This window comes from Rhinoderma darwinii, chromosome 10, assembly GCF_050947455.1.
Source record: "Rhinoderma darwinii isolate aRhiDar2 chromosome 10, aRhiDar2.hap1, whole genome shotgun sequence".
Taxonomy (NCBI): Eukaryota; Metazoa; Chordata; class Amphibia; order Anura; family Rhinodermatidae; genus Rhinoderma; species Rhinoderma darwinii.
Window position 1 is genome coordinate 18,684,947 of NC_134696.1, and position 26,213 is coordinate 18,711,159.

General features: G+C 40.8%; 1 protein-coding gene across 7 annotated transcripts in view; it reads right to left on the bottom strand.

Moving 5' to 3' along the window:
- CAMTA1 (calmodulin binding transcription activator 1) overlaps positions 1–26,213 on the bottom strand; it is a 1,213,376-nt gene that overhangs the window by 491,225 nt on the left and 695,938 nt on the right. For all 7 annotated transcript variants that reach the window (XM_075839423.1, XM_075839422.1, XM_075839421.1 and 4 more), the window contains exon 5: positions 7,326–7,397. In XM_075839423.1, coding sequence (XP_075695538.1) covers positions 7,326–7,397 — 72 coding nt within the window. The remainder of the gene's footprint in view (positions 1–7,325; positions 7,398–26,213) is intronic.

The window sequence follows — 26,213 nt, forward strand, 5'->3', positions numbered from 1 at the left end:
TACTTTTTTTTCCCAGATTCCTCTCTGTCATAACCAACTACTTTAACTGCATCTATGGGAAGTCGTTATCACCTATGCAGCAAAAGGTTATTCATCAAATAGAGTTATTATCTCACTTGTGAGATCATATCACTTTGGGTTGTGTTGCTCGAAGGGCTGATTTATAGAGGAACAACTTATTTTCGACACTGATGAATCCACCCCCGCAGAATAACACAGCGGGAACTGATGGTATCTCCTGGGACAAACTATTGTGCATATGCCATGTGATTTACAACAGAGGGACGTTGATGTGTATAATGTTCAGCCAGTTTTATGTTTTGAGCCTCATAGCTGAATGCTTTGATATCGATTTAATGGGATGCAGAACTTTATATGGCATCGTAGAATTTAGATTTTACATAAATAATTTCCTTATTCTGCAGAGAGAACCTCATTTTACCACATATATATATATATATATATATATATATATATATATATATATATATATATATAAAATTATAAGACATATAATATATGTATAGGCTTGTATTGCAATAAAACAGCGCCCCTAGTGGTCAACAGAAAAGGGAATATAGAGGTGCTATTGTGTTTAATGCAAAAAAACCTTCTTAAGGAAATGAAAAAGATACAAGATGGAGCTTAATTTTCAGATATGGGATGTTGAATTGAATAGACAGTAGGGATCAATGGACTCTTACGCTTAATGATAGGTTGGGAATATTTGTACTTGAAATAATATTTGAGTCCACTATGGAGATTTGAAGTTTCAACAGAAAAAGTGGCGCTCTACCATATATTTTCTTGACCCCCACTTTGGATATACTGGCGTCACCATTGGAGTTCCTAAACAATGACACATGAGGTCTCCAAACGATAGGTCCCCCTTGAGATCTACCAGTGTGAAATCCCAAACCAATAGAAGACTCAACCAGGGGGTCCAAGAAGGACGTGACATTGACTCGTTGGATCCCAGAGCAACTGGTCGTCCTTTGGGTGTTGGAACTTTAGAGAGGTATAGTAATGATGGGTTAAAAATTGGATCATGAAATTTGGGGTCCCAAATCACTAGTATACAGGGGGCCTACAGTGGTCGAAGATTTAGAATTGATCTCATAGAACAATGGTAATTTGACTACTAGGGATTCACAACAGTTTTAGGACTCCTGCCCCCTGTCCGTGCACAACCGATCAGTGTTGTATGGGTTTCGTAATATGGTGCCCATGACCTGCTCTCCATGAACCCTACAAACTACACTAGATGGTCATTGCTCATTTATGTTCTTGCTACTGAGTGATGTTCAGGTCCTTCTCTTGGCTTTGGAAATCTGCTTTTCGCATGTTACATACAACACCGCTGTTCTCATCCATGAAGTCCTATAAGGACCACAAAGATGGTACTAAACTTGCCAAGGGGCCAATGCTTTGTAAAAGGATTATAGCTGGCCATTTACAGTATATTAGATCAAAGTCGGTTGAACCCCCAATTTCAGCAGGATTGACCAACAAGACGTGTATGGGGCGGGGGTTCAACCGACTTTGATCTAATATACTGTAAATGGCCAGCTATAATCCTTTTACAAAGCATTGGCCCCTTGGCAAGTTTAGTCGGGGGGACTGTTCTCCGACATTTGCCACTGGGGTACAGTCCGGCATGTTTTAAAGAGCATATTGGAAACTTTCTTACCTTGGTAAATAATCCATAATGTCTCCCCTCTTGTCCCTTTTCTCATTAAAATAAACATGAGTGCTTGGCAGAATCGGGCATGCATGTTTATAGGGGAGACCCTAGAGATAACTGTGAGCCGAAACCGTGTTCATCTGATAGGTGTCTAATGTGTATGGCCGGCTTATCACTGGGGCATAAGATTTACTGGAAGGCTTTGGAAAATATATACAGAATAGAATGCTTAAAAAACTACAAGCAGTCAACTGAACCGTTACAGGGGCTGTCTCATGAAGAAAACCCCCTGTCTATATGTCCTATTGTGGCATATGGACATCATAAAGGGGGGGGGGGGTAACCTGCTTAGGACCCATCACTATGAGCTGGATTGGAGGGCCACTCTAAATGAGCATCTTCCGTTTTGGGTAACAAGAGCCACCCTTGGTACTCCACATGTAATACTACATTTCACCTGTAGTGGCCGCTGCAGGGGAAATGCCTGGCTGGCTGCGGGGTGCCAGGAGCAGCACCTGGTGTGATCAGCTGATCGCCCGAGGGGGTCACATTCTGAATGGGGTTGTTTCTCATGAGGCAAACCCTTTAATCTTGCAGAAACAAGCTCTAATATTTAGATGTAGTGTAGCAGAGCTGAATTTAGCCTTTGCACTTTTTGGTGGTGCATCATTTGTCCGTTATAAAATCATGTAGTACGTTATCCGCTGTCCTCTTTAAGACCACATATAACACAGCACGTTTAACCAAATAACAAACTCAGCTCTGCTACATCTGTTTTGTTTCGTTAAAATATACATTGTGTCTTTAAACAAGAAAAATCTATACGTATCACTGATTTATCCTGCGGACTAAAGTCTTAATTGTCACACAGGCAGGAAACAGTGCGACCGACCCAGAATTAATCCGACTGGTGCTCCCCTGCGTTCATATTTTACTCCGAATATTGATCTGAATTATTTAACAAACTCAAACATAAGAGTACAAACTAATTCTAATTTGTGTTACTGGCTTTAATGATATAATGCTTCCAGCCTGGCGGATTCTAAATGTTGCCATTTTTTTCTCTGTACTTATGAAAAACGCTTTTGCCGAATATTTCTTCAGGGTAATAAAAAGCCAAACACGGAAACATTAGTAAGTACGCTGCTTAAATGATGGAACTGCTGGTTGGACCCCTAGATGAGGAGGGGGAAAAAAAAAATGTCGGCGAGATGAAAGCGTTGTTTTGTGAAGCCGGCGCGTTGTTTAACATCAGTTATGTGTCTCTGTTGAGCCGACTGCCACTCAGCCCCCCGGGGCGCACATGAAAGTTATCTCAATAAACAAGCGCGCTCTTGCAGCTTGCAGAAGTAAATGTATTATCGCTGTCCTCCTCCAGCACTGATCCAGGGCCTTAGATCACGTTCCTTCTTCTTGAAACACTCGTAGTGTGAAGTAAGCTGAACTGCTTGGTTGCGGATTAGTTGCTGAACCCATGGCGACTTTATTGTGCCAGCGGAACTCAATGATAGTCAATCGGGTTTTTAGCACCAAGCTCACCACAGTGCCACACTCTGGTAGCCAGAGGTAATGCAGTATGTGCTCATTATGGCTGGAAGTTGGAAAAAGCCGTCTGCGTGGACTCTATATGACAACACAGAGTCCATATGCCACCGGTACCTCGTCCGCTTCTTTAGGCTACGTGCACACAGGGCGGATACGAAGCGTAGAGGTGTAGCCGCAGGAAATTCCGGCCGAAAAACCGCACCAAATTGTGGTGCAGTTTTGTCGATGTAAAATGACTGCATTATATTCATTGAGATATGTTTTAAGATTCTCTTCCCCATCATTTGAATGCACAGGATAAAGATGACGTCATCAGGCATTCCGAACCAATGAATACCAGATGTGTGTGAAGAGGTTAAACTAGGAAGAAACTTTTTACCATCTATAGAATTTTGGATGTACACATTGTATACTTGGCATCATCTGATTGGTTAATGTGTGTTAAGTGAAAGCATGAACCTATAAACATTGTGTGTGAAATCTCTCCCAATTGGTCATTTCTGGGAATTTGAATGAATCCTGGACAAATTCAGTTATAGAGAAAAGGAACTCAAGGATGATGATGATGATGATGGTCACTCTAACAATGGCGACTGTGGAAAACGACAACAAAACAAAAAACACGTACTTACCCCGGCCCGGCCTCCTGGGATGACATTTACTTGTGATTGGCTGCAGTGGTCACATGGGATAAAAACGTCATGCCAGGAGGCCGGCCTGGATGAAGAAGCACACAATTCTGGGTAAGTATAAGATTTTATTTTTTTCTGAGTTGCGTTTTTTTGCGGCGGAATCTCAGCTTCAAAAATCGCAACATCTGCTTTTTCTTGCGGTTTTTACCTGCCCATTGAAGTCAATGGGGAAAACCCGCAACAACAAAGCGGCGTTTACATAAATACAATTGACATGCTGTGGGTTAAAAAACCGCACCGCAGGTCAGTTTCTGAGCGTTTTTTCCGCTCATCATTAACGCAGCGTGTGGCTGAGATTTCTTCAAATCTCATCCACTCTGCCGCTACAGCATTATGCTGCGGATCTTCCGCAACTAAATCTGTTGTGGAAAATACGCAGTGTTTACACCACGTGTGAACTTACCCTTATGCTGCATCCTTGAGGAAGTTATGCTTCTAGAAAAATGCTTCCGTAAGGGTCTATACGCACCGTGTTTGCAGTGTACATTCAGCGGATATGTCTCGGCATACATGCCAAATGTGTCCTAAGGGCGCAATGAGTGTTATTTTGGCATCCGCCATGCATTGCTGCAGCCAGGCATCACAGAAAAATAACGTGCACTGAGCGGTATGCAAAGTTTTCCATTGGAAGCATTGGACCTTGTATAGATATATGTAGATCTGCGATTGTCTTTTTAGCAGTTACGAGTTTGTCATTTAGTAAACCTCATATGTAGTTTTACATAGGACTGCCAGTGTATGTAATAACTAAGCTCAAATTAAGAAACTCTAAACAATTAAAGTACAAATTCACCTCTGCTACATTTGTATAACTTAAGAACAAGCAGCTTAGTGAGGATGAACTATATAAAAGGAAACACAACACAAAATAATGTGGCACCTCTAATGGCAATCCTTTGTTACAGAGCGTTGAAGCAGTCCTATGTAATGTGTTATTGTGTTCAGAGGCAGTCGCTCCAGGATTTCTATGGAAGTCTCAGCCGGTGCTGCTGCGGGACGACTGCTCCGCTCTGACTTCAGCTTGTCCAATATTTCACATTGCTCAGTACCTTGCGGGATTAGGAACAATAATACTGGTTGTGGCCATTAACTCGCTCTTTTGTGATTTTCCATTTTCCATTAAGTTTGAGTGCATTTGTTTCCAAGCTGCTCGCACCGGGGTGTGGAGATGACTCCGATACCGCACAGCGCACAAAAGTCTGACAAATTATGGTGACAAAGTTATACCGACGATTTGTAACGGAGTCAAATGGATTCTTAGTTTTGTGTCTGCACTTTATACAAATAGAGAAGAAGACCATCACATGACGTAATATAAAATATATTGTAAGAAAATCAGATCATAATACAAATATTCTATCTATCTATCTATCTATCTATCTATCTATCTATCTATCTATCTATCTATCTATCTATCTATCTATCTATCTATCTATCTATCTATCTATCTCATATCTATCTATCTATCTATCTATCTATCTATCTATCTATCTATCTATCTATCTATCTATCTATCTATCTATCTATCTATCTCATATCTATCTATCTATCTATCTATCTATCTATCTATCTATCTATCTATCTATCTATCTATCTATCTATCTATCTATCTATCTATCTATCTCATATCTATATCTATCTATCTATCTATCTATCTATCTATCTATCTATCTATCTATCTATCTATCTATCTATCTATCTATCTATCTATCTATCTATCTATCTATCTATCTATCTCATATCTATCTATCTATCTATCTATCTATCTATCTATCTATCTATCTATCTATCTATCTATCTATCTATCTATCTCATATCTATCTATCTATCTATCTATCTATCTATCTATCTATCTATCTATCTATCTATCTATCTATCTATCTATCTATCTATCTATCTATCTCTCTCTCTCATATCTATCTATCTATCTATCTATCTATCTATCTATCTATCTATCTATCTATCTATCTATCTATCTATCTATCTATCTCATATCTATCTATCTATCTATCTATCTATCTATCTATCTATCTATCTATCTATCTATCTATCTATCTATCTATCTATCTATCTATCTATCTATCTATCTATCTATCTATCTATCTATCTATCATCTATCTATCATCTATCTATCATCATACTGTCTCTACCTATCTCTGTCTTTCTTTCTCTCCTTTTTATCTATCCATGTATCTTGGGCTTCCCCATAATGCCTGGTATACAGTTTCCCCTCCCTCTATACATATATATTGCTGTCACTTTGACATTACTAATGCTGCTCTGGTGTTAAAGGGTTAGAAAGAGGTTGGATACAGTCCTAGAAGACCATAGAGAGTCAAACACAAGTTTTCAGGGCAATCGGAGTACTTGCGATTAGCGGTGAATTTATTCGGACCGTTTTGGACGGCTGATTGGACCAAATCAGACCAGAAATAAATTTTGGAAAATGTGCTCATCTCAACTACCAATATCTTATCTATAGCTCATTCATTGCCTAAGTATCGATAATTATTATACAAAACAGGAAAGCATTTCTGATAAAAAGATAAAAGGCAGGAACTTTTTTTCGTTTGCGCAGGTTTTATACTATATGGCGTGTACTATAGATGCAGCTCATTATTTACTATCACTTTACTATTAAAAGATGTGTTTAATGATACATCGACATGTAAGTACGATATACCGCATACAAATGAATGAACGTTACAACATATTAATATATTTGTTTTATTTGTGCATTAACAAAATATTGTGATTATACTTATTAGTCATTTTGTAATTTTAGAGGGCTCATTACTCTTTATAGTGACAAATTATGTGTAAAAAAAATGGAAAAAACAAAGCAAAACAAATTTTCTAATTCAATATAGCAGATAATACATTTTAAAAGTGCGTGAGATGGACGGGAAATATACAATACTGATAACAAAGAGCAAAACTACATTCCAAACCATACTGACAAGTCGATGAGCCCATCTAGATGGTAGTCATGTGATAGGTTGCATGATTATTGATGTCATCAGAGGCTATGACATCATTAAGAACGCTGAAGCCGTCACAATGACATCACAAGTTTCCAGGTACATTATAGACTCACTTAATGTCACAATGGCCAAAAGACAATTATTTATTAAAAAAAAAAATCCAAAAATTTCACCCAAAACACCACTATCACGTCAAGATATTACCATTTATTCAAATAATCCAAAAACAAACCATATCACCGCAAAATCAATATAATTATTATATAACTTTCTACAAAGACAAACTAGTATATACCAAGACTACAATGACCAAACCTGCATCTTCAATAATAGGTCAGATTAAAATGCCAACCAAGCCTCCAAAACGGCTCCAGACTCATGGATGGTTATAGAAGATAAAGATTATCCGAGGGTCCTTACCTGTAGAAGCCAGTAACACCTTCTGTGGAACGTTGGGATGATAGACGAATGAACATAGCAGCCATAAAGACACTAGAATAAAACAAAAAGACACAAAAATGTTACTAAACCAACGTAAAAACAATATAAAGAAAGGTTTTGGTTTAATACATAACATCCAATTAGATTCTAGCTCTCATTATTCCAGGCTGTATAGGACAACCAGCCTTCCTGCCAATAACAACCAATTTTTCTAGGGTAGTTTAAGAAATTAAAGCTGTGTTCTGATTGGTTGCTTTGGGCCCGTTTTTCTCTTAGTTTTGATAAATGGGACTGAGTGTATCAGTTTTGCCTAGCGGGTTCCTGGGTATCTAAACTTTTAAACACATTTGACATGCCATAGTGACATGTCAGAAGTTTTGATCGGTGGCGGTCCGAGCACTGGGACCCCCACTGATCAATAAAATGAAGCGGCAGAAGAGCTCGGGTGAGTGATGTACCGCTGCATTTATGATTGGCTTTCTCCGGATAGTCGAGCGAGTGGTGTACAGACTCATAGACTTTCTATCGAGCCCGTACACCGCTAGGGGTAAAGCCGAGAAAAGCCGATCAGAAACGAAGCAGCACGCCCTGAACTGGGCACTGATTTTTTTTTTCAACTATATGCGGATAGGGAATACAGAACCCAATCTACATGTATTGTACTGGAAATTTTCGCCCCTTTTTCGGGAAGAAATCCGACCCAAAAATCTGCAACAATGCTTGTGGATGCCGCTTTGAAAACCCCATCAATATATGGTGGAAACTATTTGTGCAAAAGTCACGGCGTGCTGTGGATTTTCAAATGCGCAGCAAATTTTAATTTGTGTCAAAATTAGTGGCAGATTTTTTTCCGCCAGATTTGGACACTAATTTGTCATAGTAATCAAAACCAACATTTTTAATTAAGCAATTTTTCTAAAATCACCACATAAACTTTACCTGAACATATTTCTCAGCGATCCACTACTTTTTTTAATTTTTTTTTACCTATCCTACCGTGGTATATATAATAAGAAAAAAATGTTCTGAGAGTACTCTATCTGTGATTTGATCGGCTGTGTTCTCAAGTTACCATCCTAAAGTTAAAAAAAATACAAAAAATTGAATACCATTTTTCTGGCTTCAATGCAATTTGGATTCAATTTTACAAATTGAGAAGAAAAATCGAGAATTGGAAGTAAAGTAGCACAAAGTTACACCTAGAGCAGCTGTCACGTTTTTTTTAAAAATTTCCGTAGATTGTATTAAAACAATCCAGGTCCAAGATCCAGGATAATAAAGCAATTTGCTGATTCGGGAAGAGAAGTCGACAAAGGGAAGTGACAACCTCTCTTTTTGTGTTCCACTTTTTTTTTAAATAAATCCTCGTGGGCTGGGCTAGCATGGGCAGGGGCGTAACCATAGGTCGTAGAGAGGTTGCAGTAGCACAACTGCAACTGAAGGGGGCTCACAAGGTCCCTCAGCCCCATATCAGGAAGCCAGTACAATTAAAGACATGTGATAGTTACAGAGCCCTGTTACAGATGGTCATCGGTGCCCAGGCATCTCACGTTATGCCACTGAGCATGGGTATTATATTAGCTGCACTGGTTGAGTGAGCAATGTGACAAACAATAACTGTAGTTGGGCAAATGTCCTTTAAGATTTTTTTTTATATGTGTGCCATGCATCTCTGAACTGGAAATATGTTTTTGTGCCATGTGGTTTTTTTTTCACGTCGTGACCTTCAATATTAGATGTAGGTGGCAGCTCAAATTTATGACTCGGATATATTTCTCATCATAGGCATAGACGTTATTGAACTACTGCCCTTTCCTGGCTTCCTGGCTCGATTTCCCTGCAGATTTTCAAACTTACAGTCCAGATCAAACTTCTAGTTGAAGAAACTTGGCTTTTCAAATTTTGTGCAGGAAAATCATTAATCATGGCTGGCATTCCTCATTCTATTGCTTTGCTCAGGGTAAATAATTCTCTCCAGCAGAGTCTCATGTCGCGCCTCTTTTTTTTTTATTTCACATTTAATTGCGCAAGGTGTTTTTGCCTTTCTCTCAGACATTAAAATGATTTGTGAAAATCTAGATGCACTGTGCTACATGTTCATTAGTCATTTAATGATGTTGTAACTCAGGGTGGTTTTTTCGAGCTGCTTGTCTTTTGGGTATGCAAAAAGAAAAAAGAAAATCACATTTTGTGTTCATCGCTGTAAAATGTACAAGCTTTCGGCTTCAGTAAATTGTAAATGAGGATCAGAGCAGAATCTAGGAACTCAAAACTGTACGGGTCCATAGTGTGCCCACAAGCAATGCAGGGGCGGAAACAAACAGCAAAGGGTCCCTATGCAACAATGGGCCCCTTCTTATTAAATACTTCAGCATAAAGCACCCCCTTATGACTCACAGCACCCCCTTAAGTCTTGGAAATAGCCCACCAGTCAAGCTCAGTCTCTTACATGCAATCTTGAGGACTGTAGGGAGAAAGTGGGCCCATTTGCCTACCGGGCACTTTCACCTACTGGACCCCTATGCAGCTGTACCAGTTGGACATAGGTTATGTCAGCCGCTGGTGCAATGGATCCATCCACTCATCCGTAAGTGCAAGACCGAAATCAATATTTGTGTTTATTTATTTTTTTAAATACACAATTAAAATATTTTTATTTATTTTTACAATGGATTTGGGATCATATTGAATGGAGGTAGAAAGAATTGACCTAGGAGATTAACTAATTTAAAGGGGTTGTCCAGTTTTTTGGATCCCCTGAAATTAAGCAGATCACAACTGATGGCAGGATTAACGATCAGTTGTAATCTGCAGGAGAACCTGGCAGCAAATTCCCCTGCAGCGCCACCACAGGGAAAATGAAGCATTACATAGTGCCCATTGAAATCAATGTAATACGCAGGTATATTGGGTCCTCCAGAATGAAACACTCTTGGTAGCTGCTCTCCACTCTGGCTAATGGATGGAGGTTCTGGGTGTGGGTCTTCCCTCTATTAACTAAGAATGCCCTAATAGGGTGTTTGAACTTGGGTTTTGTAAGCCAGACAAGCCCAATTATACACTTTAGCTCCACCTTTTAACATTATTGTGTAATTAAAGGGGTTTTCCACCTTCTGACAACTGATGACCTATCCACTGGATAGGTCATCAGTACATGATCTGTGGAGGTCTGACACCCGGACCCTGCACAGATCAGCTAGTACGGTGCCTCCGTGCACCAGACGTACATGCCGGAAGCAGTTGACTCCGGTCTTGGAATAGCGGCCGAGCTGCAGTATTGCAGCTCTGCTCCTATACAAGTGAATTGGAGAAGACCTGCAGTCCTGCAGCCTGGTCGCTATGCTATGTACAGAGCCAACTGCCTCCGGCTCCGTACATTGCATTATGTGTCATAACATCCGGTGATGACCTATCCAGTGGACCATTCTGCCAGTCTGGTCCAGTATAGTTTTATCCTATTTGAAAATAGTATTTGCCCCCGCTGTCTATTATTCCTACCTTGATGAAAATCACTAAAGAACGCTCTGTACAGACACTGAACCAGAAGGGGGTTATTGGGAGATGTGAACTCAGTGTGACAACAAAGCCGGCAGAATTTTAACTGCAGCTTCAAATGCAACTGGAGTATAAGACATGATGTAGCTCCAGATCAGTATAAGATAAGTTAAGTATGTCTAAAGTTATGCAACATTATGTGTAGGGGTCAATGGTCATCCAACATTTTAATTCGAAATTCGAAACATTTTTTTGCGTAGTTTGTGGATCAACCAGCAACAGATATCATTGTTGTATATATCATTGGTAATTACTAATATTTTTATCCAATTAGTTGTATGTATTTCAGGATTTCTAGAACTTTCTTCACTACGCAGAGGTTGCCCTCCGAATACCCCAGATCTACTGTTATCATGCAATGAAATGCAAGCACTACTCTACGCAGGAAAAAAAAGAGTCAACTCTTCGATGTATACAAATGAGCATATAGCACACTATATTTTATCATCCTCCTTATTCTGCAGAGGGTATCTCCAAGGACTCTGACATATTAACAAGAGTAAACTGTTTACTCATCATCAAAGTAAAAATAGAGTAGCAAGTAGAATCATCCCAAGACAATTTCTTTCCCCTTGAGGGCCTGTCAGAGGAGCTCAGTCCAGTGCCTGGAATTGTTATAAATCAGGCTCAATAAGAGCAATACACACTAAAATAACACCGAACATCCCATCCGGAGAACATGGACAAGGTCTACGCCATGGACTGTGCATTAATTCACATCTTATATCCATCACTTTTTCATACTGACAATGTCAACCGGGAGTGTTATTGTGAAGGATTCCGTGAATTAATATGTAAGGATCTGAGCCGTGTGTCTTGGTTTTGCTCTACAAAATTAATCTTTCACATGAATGGAGAATGTGAAGCTTTATGTACAGCTTTATATTAGATAGAGCTGACAGACGGGACACGCGTTTTGACGTACTTGTCCAATCATAACATGCCTACATGTATGTCACACTGCTGGATATGAGAATTCACAGCACAGGCTGAATGCAAAACTGAGCGCGGTTCACGGGGAGCCAAGACGCCTCTGGATGCTGTGGAATTTGTCGTTGAGTCTGGTTAAGGAACAGATGCTGGTGTGATATTAAATCACTGTGTTATGTTATAAGAAACTGTCAATTGATATTTGTACGGATGTGACTGTGGAAGAGATCTAGGCTTGTACCATGACGGGCTTGCAAATCAGAGCTTCAAGACTATTCATAAAAAAAGTTGGGTTTGCAGAGAGGAATTGTGAGTGCAAATTGACCACAAATTTTAGAGAGTGTTGCAAAAATTCTGCACTCATATACAAGATATGTTGTTATAATCCAGATATATGTGGTTGTAGAGTAACCTTGGGCCCATGTCTAGGTTCCAGTTTGCTTGATAGGTATATAGTATAGTGTAGAAAAAGGAATGATCCAGCGCTGGTGATAATTTAAAAGGGAGATGAGAGTCCCATGTTTATTGAGAGGGATATTAAAATCGGAAGGGAGACGCAGTCCCAAAATGCAAGTAGTGAGGGTATGTACCCAAGCCTACGCGTTTCGAACGCGGTCTGCGTTTTTGCCATCTCTTATCTCACTTTTAAATTATCACCAGCGCTGGATCATTCCTTTTTCTACATTGTTCTTCCATACCGCGGGCCGTCGCGGGGATCCGACTGACGCTGCTGGAGACGCGGACCGGTGAGCTGGAGGTTCTCTCCCTTTTTCTACTATATAATATAGTCACCCAGATCACCCTAGGGACCCCCAAGTCCAGTGGCCTCTGGCATCTGAAAAATATTTTCTTGATATTCCCAGTAATAAAGAGAAACCTACAACCACATTCTACACACTTCAAAAGTAGCAAAATTGATGATTATGTTTGAAAGATTTGGGGTTGTCCCAAAAAGATTAAAAAATCCAACCAACGAGTGGAAATCTAAAATATCTTAGAGTATCGTCGTCCCAAATCTAAGCTGTAAAAGCCCATTTAGAGGTCTTAAAAAAATGTTATCAATAAAAAATAAATGAAATAAAAAACATAAACATGTAATTAAAAAAAAATTGTTAAGATTCCTCAAAAAAAAAAACAAAAAAAACCCACAAAACGTAAAAGATAAGTTTAAAAAGTATAAACAAAACTATAAATATAAGGAGGTACTGGAAAGTAAATGTAACGTACATCACAGTAAATATGACTCTAAGTGGTACCTTTGCAGCATCAGGTTTGATCAATTTTTCTATTAGTCACAAACTTAGAACGGCGAGAACATATTTACATATATAAATTCATTATCTTGCGTTAAAATTTCGTATATCAAATAGAGGAAAACATCATAAATCTCATTCCGCTGGGGTTTGCTGAAAAATATCTATAATATCGTTTGAGGTCTACTAAAACTGTATTTAAAAGAAACAGAAGAGTCTGAATTTAACGACTTGTTGCCGCCTCACAGACATTGAGGTGAGGAAGATCTTATCATAAGTAAATTTATAAAACTCTGGATTTGAAGCTGGGCCTAAAACCTATTTTTGACAGCGCTGCAAATTGCTTAACAAGAAGATGTAGTCTGGAACATTAAAATAATATTTCCTAGAAGCCTCCAAGTAATACTAACATCAAAACACGAGTCTTAACGGAGAATGTAAAATGTATCATACAGAAAGAACGAGTCCTAGAAGGTGAGATTTTACAATATCCAAAGAAAAATTCTATCCACATATGATTTGTAATCTTTTCGTGGCAAGCAATACTTTTGAAAAAAATAAATTAAAAAATGATGTTGGTATCTATTACCCCTTTCTTTACCTAAACCACCACCCCAACCCCTACACATGGTGCTGAGTACTTTGGATCATTCCATTCAACATCCCATATGATATGATGATCTTCACTCAACAACACATCTTTACTAAAGTTGTATCAGTGCATTCCCAGACAGGCGTCTCCAGGCCCTTGAGGTCAGGAGCCTACTCCGAAAAGATTTGGCTAGGGCTATGTTCATACCGGGTTTGAAAAGTAGTACCCAACATGACCCCAGACGCACATTTGCCATTAACTCCCATTGTACAAAAAAGTTTTTGCATATAGTTATATCAAAGAACGCAGTCGATTACGCTTTTTAATATAGTTGCGGTGACATACAGTATATTGCACAAATATAAGACAAAATGACCCTCTTTTGGCATACCCTAAATAACACAGGTCTATGCCCTAAGTTAGTCGTATAATTTGGGAGGATTTCCCAGTGTATGGCCCAAACATTGTGTGAACCCGGACTAAAGTATCCCATGTTTTAGACCCTAAATAAGATGTTTGTAGATTTTATACAAAATAGTGTGATTATGGGAATTATGGTTATTTCTGGGTTTAGACAGACGAGCTTTAGATTTTATTTTGAACTCTTGAAATGATAGGAGACATGGTTTACACCATGAATTGCAATGTATAGAAATATACAATAAGCAAAGACATTACAGGGGTTGTACAAGATAAGAAGAAAGGGTCTTCTTACATTTTTTTTCTATAAACAGCACCACTCTTCTTCATGGGCTGTGACTAAATTTGCAGCACAGTCTCATTCACTTGATTGGGGCTGAGCTGCAATACCAGACACAGCCAATTGGCAAAAGCGGTGCTGTTTCTGGAAAAATTATCTGACCAATTTTTTTCTGATCTCATCCAATCCCTGTAAGCTCCTATCAGTTTAGAATTCAAGAAGAAAAAGTGCCTACCTGATACTATGTCTAAATATTTTCTGATGTTATTTTACGTTCGGTGATTACATTCGGTGGGACCATTTGAAACAGTCCATCTGATAATAATTTGTATTATTATTATTAGCATTTTTCTTATTATTATTTATAATTATTATTAATATCACTATTTATAATTAATATCATCATTTTATTTTTATTAATAATATTATGTATTATTATTACTATCATTTTTATTATTATTATTTTTTTATGATTATTTAGAATTATTATAATCACTATTTATAATTAATATTATCATTTATATTTTTTTATTTTTATTAATAATATTATGTATCATTATGTATTATAATTATTATTTATATTATTATTATTATCATTATTATTTATTATTATTATTAATCATTATTTATCATTATTTATTATTATTAATTATTATTATTATTTATCATTATTTATTATTATTATTATTATTATTTATCATTATTTATTATTATTTATTATTATTATTATTTATCATTATTTATTATTCTTATTATAATTTATTTATTTTTTACTTATTCTGGTAAAGCCTTTTTTGCTCATTATATAATTTTTGCCTTGTGAGTTTCTGCTTCATATATTCCTAACAATACAGTTGGATACACAAGTTCATTTGCAGGAATATCCAGTATATTATCTCGTCCTATATAAGAGAGTTCATCGAAACATATGATCTTTATAATTTCCTGTATTGATGCTGTACAAAAAAAATCAGCCACATCCCATACAATTCCACCACAGTCCATTAAATGAAACCCCTTTCAATGTGTCCAATATCATTACAGACCCCTCTCAGTTAAATTATCTCTAGTTCTCCAGCTGGCTGACGGTATTTACAAAGAAAAAAAAAAAGATAAAAAATCCTCACATAATTTTGTTAGTATCAACCTGAGGTTAGAAACAAACAAATTAATTCTAGCCCCGAGCCAAAGTTATTGGGTTTTATAACTCTCTTTAATGACTTCTGTTTTCATAATTAGTGTTAACAAAATACATTTTAATTTGATTTTGCCTCAAGTTCCCATCTGAAAAAAAAAGTAATTCTTTATATTAGAGTATATGTTGGCTGATCGTTACTTAGTGAATGTTACTGAAGAGCCAAAAACCTGTTGTTTCCAGGAGTGTTCTCCTCTTATTAGACAGAGTGTGCAGATCAAATTCGTTTTAGTACATTAGATATACTTTATGTCCCGGTTTAAAACTGGGATAATGTGATTAGTATTGTAAGGAAATTTGTACTATAGGATTTTTATTTTACATTTTTACAAAGTTGCACATTACAGATCTCTTTAGTATAATCTATTGATAAGTAACTATGGATTTACATTTGCATGATGCCTGAATGTATTATTCTTAAGGACATGGCCAATTTTGGTAAAATTTTTCATTCTTTCCACTTTGCATCTCGGCGCTCATAACTTTTTATATTTTGTTTGACATCTATGAGACTTTGTTTTTCCCGGGATGAGTTACAATTTATGTAGGTGCCGTTTTTTGATACATTTACATTATCGTTTAATTTATATAAAAATAATTTTTGGGCAAAATAGCAGAAAAATAGCAGTTTTCATTTTTTTTTTTTTCAGCATACATTTATCATCATAAATGATGCCATAAATTTGTTGTGCACATTGTTATGGTTGATTATACCAAATATTTGTATATTATTTTATGTTTTGGGATTTGCATTTGCATTACTTATTTTTTATTAATTTGACTTTTTATTTTAATTCCATAGAGGGATTTTTAATTTAGATTTTTCTTTTTTAACTTTAATGTACTGACCTATATCTATATGATATATTATTCTAGTACTGATAGTACACAGGCAGTTGTTAGGGCATACCCAAGTATTAACCATAATAAAATATGATTAGAGGACAGCCCTCGGGACCTTCAATGGACTCTAGGCTGTCTGTCCATATAAGGTATGTCCCTCGATTGCGTCACAGGGATTCCCTGTGATGTAATCATAGGGGGTCCCTTCTCATTTTACATTTGAATGTCACTATCAGCTTTGATCACAGCATTCAAGTGGTTAATGGCATTGCCCAGCTCCTGATCTTTCGGGCACACTCGCTGTGCCCGCGCAATCAGCACGATGTCTATGCTCACCATGGTCCAGCAACGTCCAGCTGCTGATGAAGAGCATAAAAATCGAGCATCGGCAACGAGTTAAAAGAAAATTAGTAAGTGACTCAACAGTGTCACTTGTTCATTATCTGAATATTCATGTATTTAATTATTTCCCCTTGCTTAGACAGCACCAACATATTCTGAGGTGCTGTACAGAGAATGTCTCCATCTACATCAGTCCTTGTCCGCAATCGGGCTCAAAAACGAATTTCCCTATTTCAGACTGCGGCAAATTTCTTAGGAGGCCGATTAACCAGTATGTCAGTGTGAGAAGATACTGGAGAACCCCACACAAATATGTGGAGAATAGACAAACTCTATAAATATCTTGACCTTGGTCGGATTCAAACTCAGGACCCCAGTGCTGCAAAGTAGAGGTCCCAAACATTGAGCCAAGTACTTGCTATATCTTTAGAAAAAAAGTAAAAAAAAAATGGATACCAATCAATGTGAAATGATAGCAATGAATCTACAGAAATATAACAGTTGCTAGTAAAATATAAAAAAATATACAACCATTATGGAGAACCACATCATCTCAGTTAGATGAAACCATGATCCAGACGACCATAACAAAAATTCCTGAGGGACAATTCTTCATGACGGTTTGCTATTTCGTATTAGTGCAACGTTACCTTAGTACATGCAGACAAATAAATTAAGTGACCAGGGTTAGAGTTACGGTTCGGGTTAGGTCAAAACCTTGACTATGGATATTAGACTTTTCTTGATGGGTTCAGCTATTCTGACGGGGAATGAACATTTAGTGTCTATGGAAACTGACTTTTAGCCCCTTGACACCTCTCATAAGAAAAACAAAGCTCTGGTCATATTTCATTCCGTTTCATCCTGATTATTTTTCTAGCATATTGCTATTGATATTGCTTTTTTGAGTCCAACTGCAGTGTTTCCCCTATAAATAAATAAAAAATTGCAACTAGGGCAAATTTTTGCAAGGGTCGAAAGGTCCAAAGAGGAATATTGAAGTTGCAAAAGTCAAGCGATTTATTGTAAAACGCAAGTGATTCCATATTGCCATTGAGCCCTACACTCATCATTGTGTCCAGTCATATGGGATCCATCATATTGGAGAAACAGGAGAGTAGAAGTAAGTAATGGTTTCAAATTCTTCTAATCTGGCGATTTATTGCCAAAATTTTTGAGAATCTGAAACTTTTTCTGGCATAAAGTTACAAAATGACTTGTAATCTCATAAATATAATCCAATATAATTAATTATTCAAAAATCATGTTGCATTTTAGTGTGTTCCCTCCCTAGAGGTTCTCTACTTCTACAAATAAACTTTACATACTTTTCCATGTCTGTCCCATAGTCCGAAATATTTGACAATCTGTCACCTATTATGTTCTGTGAATGCTGGATTAAAGGGAGTTCATTGTATTTTGATATCTACTTTACACAAAAAAATGTTGTTTTTTTTTTGGTGTAGGGTGAAGACCGACTTCATTTGTGATAATGTAACCTCTACCCATTATGTTCCCTGTAAAGACACAGCTATACTTTCCAAAGATATTAAGATTTCACATCATATTGTGCTTGATATTTACATAGAGTAGACATCCAGAGCTTGTATATTATTCATAGTATATATCCATTTACCTAGAGTCGTATAACATCAACACCAAACACGGCACCAGAGCATATGTAGAATACATCTTCTAGACTTGCATAAGGAAAGGATGCCATTCATAGTTTGTGCAGGTTCTATTGCCATATATCCTGATTTACTATTTATTAAAGGGTGTCCGATTTGGTCAAAAGAGCAAAAAATTATACAAAATAATAACCACTTTATAGGCAGGCAAAAAATATGTGATGGCCATACCCCAGTCTTTTACCATGGTCCAAATGACTATGTTTTCATATTAAACTGTGTATATTGGGTTATTTCATATATTCAAATAGCAGACAATACTACTCGTAGGTAAATTATTTGTCGGTCCATGACAGGTGACCGTCATGTAGGTAATATCACTGGTGGCCCTCAACCCGGTAGTGGGAAGTCACATGACATTAGGATGCACAGGTATATCCAGTGCTGTCAACAATATTTTGAAGTTTGGTGGGCATTGCCATATAACTCATGATTGCCCATTTTGTCATATCATTGCATTGGGTTTTCAATATTTCTGTGATTGTATCCTTCCATCGTTTTGTGGTCATGTTCTTGATGGTGTACACCAGTGTCCTTATGGATATCTGGGCATACATATCTCAAGTCATCAAGACATACATGTATTTCTAGAGGAAGGAATAAATAAGACACTTGTAAAGATTCATGTATAAAAGTTCCATAAACAAAATATTCAAGTCTGGTGACCATATAACTGGTGTCTCTCCAGAATGTCCTATAATCACGTTGGGTTTTTAGGCTGCTCAATGGCATCTTCATTATTTTTTTTATTGTATCCATCCATCTTGTTGATGATAATCCTCTTCTTTTTTTATTCTTCATCTCTTCGTCTTTTCTAATTGGCTGGGTTATCTCATGGAAATGTCCTAGACAAATAAAGCTTCAGCCTAGTCGAAAGACTATCAAGGCCAAAATGTTACCGCCCCCATTCCTCAAAATATGACCCCTGTGGGTTTTAAAGGGAACCTAAACGTTCAACAAACTTCTGATATGTCAGTAGTTTGGATTGTTGGTGGTCCGAGGACTGAGACCCCCACCGTTCGCTAAAACAAAGTGGCAGAAGCGCTGAGCCGCTTTGTTGCTGTTTGGCTTTTTCTGGAAAGCCGTTGTAGCGGTGTACGGGCTCATAGACATTCTATTAAGCCCGTACACCGCTACATTCATTTCCGGAAAAAGCCAAACAGACACGAAGCGGCTCAGCGCTCACACGAGCGCCTCTGCCGCTTCGTTTTAGCGATTGGTTTGGGTCTCAGTGCTCGGGCACCCACCGAGCAAAACTCCTGACATGTCACTCTGACATGTCAGAAGTTTGATGAACGTTTAGTTACCCTTTAACTTATGGGATCCAATGGCCTTTAACATTTTTAATGTTGAATATTATTTCATTATTTATTCAAATGGACTGGAGATGAATATTTAAAGAGATCGTCCGTGAAAGTAAGGTAAATTGGTCATACTTCACATTAATAAGCATTCATTTAGAATTTAGTAGTAGAAAAAATAGCAAGAACATTCTAAAATAGAATTGCTGATATCTTTCTCCCCTACTGTTCTCTTCTCCCTACACTTCATCAGTGTTCCCTTGACATCCCACAGGAATCTAATAAATAGATCAAGAGGGAGTGAAGGGCTTTCCTGCCTGAGTTTTGACTGAGCTAAATGTCACTTTTTAAATTTGGATATATTGCCCCCGCAGAGCTGGTTACATCTGTAACATATTGATGAGGTTCAAGATGCTCTTAATTAATAGCTGAAATAGAAGCCTCACTTGCTCTATTTAAAAAAGAAATCTGAAATGCTAATTCCTGGTGCTTTGCCCATATGTTCCTAAAGAAAAGAATTTCACAGTTATGTTTCGAGTCTGCATCTCCAAAATCAGACCCCCTCCCCTGCTCCTCTACATGCCCTTCCTGTGTTGGCATCCATCTTTCTGATGATTATTAGCATCCAATAAAAAGGAATAAATGCTTAATAGTTTCACACACATTGAGTGATCTGCACCAAAAATTTATGTAGATAGTGCAGTCTGAATGTAATTTATGCCACAGTTCTTTATTAAAGAGGTTCTCCGCTTTGGATAATCCCTACTTGTTAGAAGGGTCCTTTGACAATAAGCAGATCACAAAGTGCCCCTCTGCTTCAATCCCCAGCGATCAGCTGTAATCGGTGGGCAAACCTAGCAAAAAGTATTTCATTTCCCTGCAGCGCCACCACAGGGGAAATTAAGTATTACACAGTGCTTATACTAATTAAAGGGTTGTCAGGGTAAGGCAGGACAGGACAGGTCCTCCAGATCAAGAGACACTTTTTGTAAATGTGGTCGTCAGTTTCGGAAGAGAAGTCAAGCATAACAGAAATCTTGTAGCTCAGGTGTGATGGCAGGAAGGAGGTGAAGGGAAAGTGAGCCCTAATCTACCCACCGCCCTGTCCCTGCCTACTTGCAACGACCCGCCCTAGGCGACGAGGTACAACTGGGCGGCGGTCCCTACGCTGTCTAAGTGCACAGGAAAACAAACAGGGAACACGCAAGGGAAGGGGCAGTAGCCACGGAACGCCACGAGGAAACGGAGCGGCGAACGAACAGTCAGGACCAGGACGAAGTGAGTAACCCGAGCGGGCACGGAGACAGAAGCAAGCCAGGGGCAAAGCAAAGCAAGACAAGGGGAACTGCAGCAAGGCAGAAGCACGGCAGAAGCAGGCTGGAGCAAGCAGCAGTGGGGCCAGGAATCCAAAAGAATAACAAGCAATGAGGAAGAGAAAACTGCAGGTATAAATGGACAGGGGGCGGAGCTAACTCTGACTGACCAGGCCGCGATAGGCTCTCCCACTCCTGAGCCTGCCACCCTGATTGGTGGGAGCCGGTGTCAGTCTAAGAGGTCTGGCCTCAGGTGTCGACTGATTAACCCTGGGAGTCTCCACAGACGTAGTGCCTGGCAGATCCATTACAGTACTCCCCCTTTTATGAGGGGCCACCGGACCCTTACTAAGAGGACCCGGTTTAGTGGGGAAGAGAAGGTGGAACCTCCTGACCAATACCCCAGCGTGAACATCTCGAGCAGGTACCCAAGTCCTCTCCTCCGGCCCGTATCCTCTCCAATGGACCAGGTACTGGAGGGAGCCCTGGATCATCCTACTGTCCACAATCTTGGCCACCTCGAATTCCACCCCCTCAGGGGTGAGAACGGGAACAGGAGGTTTCCTAGAGGGGGACCAGGACGGGGAGCAGCGTTTAAGGAGGGAGGCATGAAAGATGTCGTGTATGCGGAAGGATGGGGGCAGCTCCAGACGGAAGGATACAGGGTTGAGGACTTCAATGACCTTATAAGGCCCAATAAATCGGGGAGCAAACTTCCTGGACGAGACCTTAAGGCGCAAGTTCCTGGACGACAACCAGACCAAATCCCCGACGACAAACCGGGGGTTAGCAGAACGTCTACTATCTGCCTGAATCTTTTGTGCGCTCTGGGACGCCTCTAGGTTCTTCTGAACCTGGGCCCAGACAGTGCACAGTTCCCGATGAACATCCTCTACCTCAGGATTATTGGAACAACCAGGGGAGACGGAGGAGAACCTTGGGTTAAACCCGAAATTACAGAAAAACGGGGAGACCCCTGACGAGTTACTGACCCGGTTATTCAGGGAGAATTCAGCAAGGGGAAGGAATGAGACCCAATCGAATTGACAGTCAGAGATGAAACACCTTAAATATTGTTCCAGGGATTGGTTGGTCCTTTCCGTTTGGCCGTTAGTTTCGGGATGGAAGGCGGAGGAGAAGGACAGATCAATCTCCAACTTTTTACAAAAGGCTCTCCAAAATAAGGAAACAAATTGTACCCCTCTGTCCGAAACGATATTGACTGGGGCCCCATGGAGACGCAGGATGTGTTTCACAAACAAAGAAGCTAACGTCTTGGCGTTAGGTAGCTTCTTAAGGGGCACAAAGTGGCACATCTTGCTGAAGCGGTCGACTACCACCCACACCACCGACTTGCCCTGAGATGGAGGCAAATCGGTGATAAAATCCATGGAGATATGGGTCCAAGGTCTCTGGGGAATGGGCAAGGGACGTAGTAGGCCCGCAGGTCGGGACCTAGGGGTTTTGGACCTAGCGCAAACCTCACAAGCGGCGACGTAAGCCCTAACATCTTTAGGCAACCCAGGCCACCAATAGTTTCTGGTAATGAGGTGTTTGGTGCCCAAGATGCCAGGATGACCAGATAGAGCGGAGTCATGGTTTTCCCTGAGTACCCTCAGCCGGTATTGCAGGGGAACAAACAGTTTGTCCCCAGGGGCGTTCCCGGGAGCTGCACCCTGATCAGCCGCGATATCAGAAGCTAAATCAGAATCCGTGGCAGAGACGATTATACCAGGGGGTAAAATACAAGCGGGATCCTTCTCGGAAGGAGGATTGGCCATGAAACTACGTGACAGAGCATCAGCCTTAATATTCTTGGACCCAGCCCTATAGGTAACCAAGAAATTAAATCTGGTAAAGAATAGTGCCCACCGAGCTTGTCTAGGATTAAGCCTCCGGGCCGATTCTAGGAAAACCAGATTCTTGTGATCCGTAAGGACCGTTACCTGGTGTCTGGCCCCCTCCAGGAAGTGCCGCCACTCCTCAAAAGCCCATTTAATGGCTAGAAGTTCGCGGTTGCCAATATCATAGTTACTCTCCGTGGGCGAAAACTTCCTAGAGAAGTAAGCACAGGGGCGGAGATGGGTGAGGGAGCTGGTACCCTGGGACAAGACGGCCCCCACTCCCACCTCGGAAGCGTCAACCTCCACAATAAATGGCTCCTCTTGGTTGGGCTGAATCAGCACGGGGGCCGAGATAAAGCACTTCTTGAGAGTCTCAAAGGCCTGGACGGCCTCAGGGGGCCAATGGAGGACATCAGCACCCTTGCGGGTAAGGTCCGTAAGAGGCTTAGCGACGACCGAGAAGTTGGCAATAAATCTCCTGTAATAGTTGGCGAACCCTAAAAAACACTGTAACGCCTTAAGGGAGGCAGGTTGGACCCATTCCGCCACAGCTTGAACCTTGGCAGGGTCCATGCGGAATTCATGAGGAGTGAGGATTTGCCCTAAAAATGGTATCTCCTGTACCCCAAAGACACATTTTTCAGTCTTAGCAAACAGATTATTCTCCCGAAGGACCTGGAGCACCTTCCTGACATGCTCCACGTGAGAGGACCAGTCCTTGGAAAACACCAGTATGTCATCAAGGTACACAACAAGAAAATTACCCAGGTACTCTCTCAGGATTTCATTAATAAAATTCTGGAAGACAGCAGGGGCGTTACACAACCCAAAGGGCATGACCAGGTATTCGAAATGACCCTCGGGTGTGTTGAACGCAGTTTTCCACTCATCCCCCTCTTTGATGCGGATAAGGTTATATGCCCCCCGTAGATCGAACTTAGAAAACCATTGGGCTCCCTGAACCTGATTAAAAAGATCCGGAATCAAAGGAAGTGGGTACTGGTTCCTTACAGTGACCTTATTCAGGTTACGATAATCAATGCACGGCCTAAGACCACCATCCTTCTTCCCCACGAAGAAGAAGCCAGCACCTACAGGAGAAGTCGAGGGGCGAATGAAACCCTTGGACAGGCATTCTTGGATATACACCCTCATGGCTTCACGTTCAGGACATGAAAGATTAAATATCCTACCCTTAGGAAGCTTGGCACCAGGCACCAAATCGATAGCGCAATCGTAATCTCTATGGGGGGGCAACACCTCGGAGGCCTCCTTAGAAAACACATCGGCGAAGTCCTGAACAAACTCAGGAAGCGTGTTTACCTCCTCCCGGGGAGAAATAGAGTTAACAGAGAGACATGACGTAAGACATTCATTACCCCATTTGGTGAGATCCCCAGTATTCCAATCAAACGTGGGATTATGCAACTGCAACCAGGGAAGACCTAATACCAGATCAGACGATAATCCCTGCATCACCAGTACAGAGCACTGCTCCAAATGCATGGAGCCAACAAGGAGTTCAAAAACAGGAGTATGCTGAGTAAAATAACCATTAGCAAGGGGAGTCGAGTCGATACCTACTACAGGGATAGGATAAGGTAAATCAATACAAGGCATCTTTAGAGACATAGCAAATTCCACAGACATGATATTAGCAGATGAACCAGAATCCACGAAAGCACTGCCCGTGGCAGACCGGCCAGCAAACGAGACCTGAAAGGGAAGCAAAATTTTATTGCGTTTCACATTAACGGGAAATACCTGTGCGCCCAAGTGACCTCCCCGATGATCACTTAGGCGCGGAAGGTTTTCCGGCTTCTTATTCTTGCGCCTGGGACAGGTGTTCAGTAGATGCTTGTCGTCCCCACAGTAGAAGCAGAGACCGTTCATTCTGCGAAACTCCCTACGTTGTCGAGGGGACATGGAGGCCCCGAGTTGCATGGGTACCTCCGAGTCCTCCGTGGAGGGGCGAGGAGGCGGGACCTCGGGGGGGATCGCAGAAAAGTCAGAGGGGAGCACACTGAAGCGTTCTAGCTGACGTTCCCTGAGACGTCGGTCAAGTCGTACTGCTAGGGCCATAACCTGGTCAAGGGAGTCAGACGAGGGGTAGCTAACCAGCAGATCCTTCAGGGCGTCAGATAATCCTAACCTAAACTGGCACCTTAGGGCCGGATCGTTCCACTGAGAAGCTACGCACCACTTCCTAAAATCAGAACAGTATTCCTCAACCGGTCTCCTACCCTGACGTAAGGTCACCAGCTGACTCTCGGCTAAAGCAGTCCTGTCAGTCTCGTCGTAAATGAGTCCGAGGGCAGAGAAAAAACGATCAACAGAGGAAAGTTCAGGGGCGTCAGGAGCCAAGGAGAAGGCCCACTCTTGGGGCCCTTCCTGGAGTCGGGATATGATGATACCCACCCGCTGGTTCTCGGAACCTGAGGAGTGGGGCTTAAGGCGGAAATATAGTCTGCAACTCTCCCGGAAGGAGAGAAACGTCTTACGGTCCCCTGAAAACCGGTCAGGTAACTTGAGGTCGGGTTCTAGAGGTGAGGTGGTGCGCCCAACCCCTTGGGCCAGGGCCTGGACCTGTAGGGAGAGGCCCTGCATCTGCTGGGTCAGGGTCTCAAGGGGGTCCATGATAGCGACAGCGTAGGAGAAATGGTAGACTAGGTAAGGGCTTGTTATTCTGTGATGGCAGGAAGGAGGTGAAGGGAAAGTGAGCCCTAATCTACCCACCGCCCTGTCCCTGCCTACTTGCAACGACCCGCCCTAGGCGACGAGGTACAACTGGGCGGCGGTCCCTACGCTGTCTAAGTGCACAGGAAAACAAACAGGGAACACGCAAGGGAAGGGGCAGTAGCCACGGAACGCCACGAGGAAACGGAGCGGCGAACGAACAGTCAGGACCAGGACGAAGTGAGTAACCCGAGCGGGCACGGAGACAGAAGCAAGCCAGGGGCAAAGCAAAGCAAGACAAGGGGAACTGCAGCAAGGCAGAAGCACGGCAGAAGCAGGCTGGAGCAAGCAGCAGTGGGGCCAGGAATCCAAAAGAATAACAAGCAATGAGGAAGAGAAAACTGCAGGTATAAATGGACAGGGGGCGGAGCTAACTCTGACTGACCAGGCCGCGATAGGCTCTCCCACTCCTGAGCCTGCCACCCTGATTGGTGGGAGCCGGTGTCAGTCTAAGAGGTCTGGCCTCAGGTGTCGACTGATTAACCCTGGGAGTCTCCACAGACGTAGTGCCTGGCAGATCCATTACATCAGGTAGCTGGTCTGGTCATGTTAATGGATAACAACACCCTTGT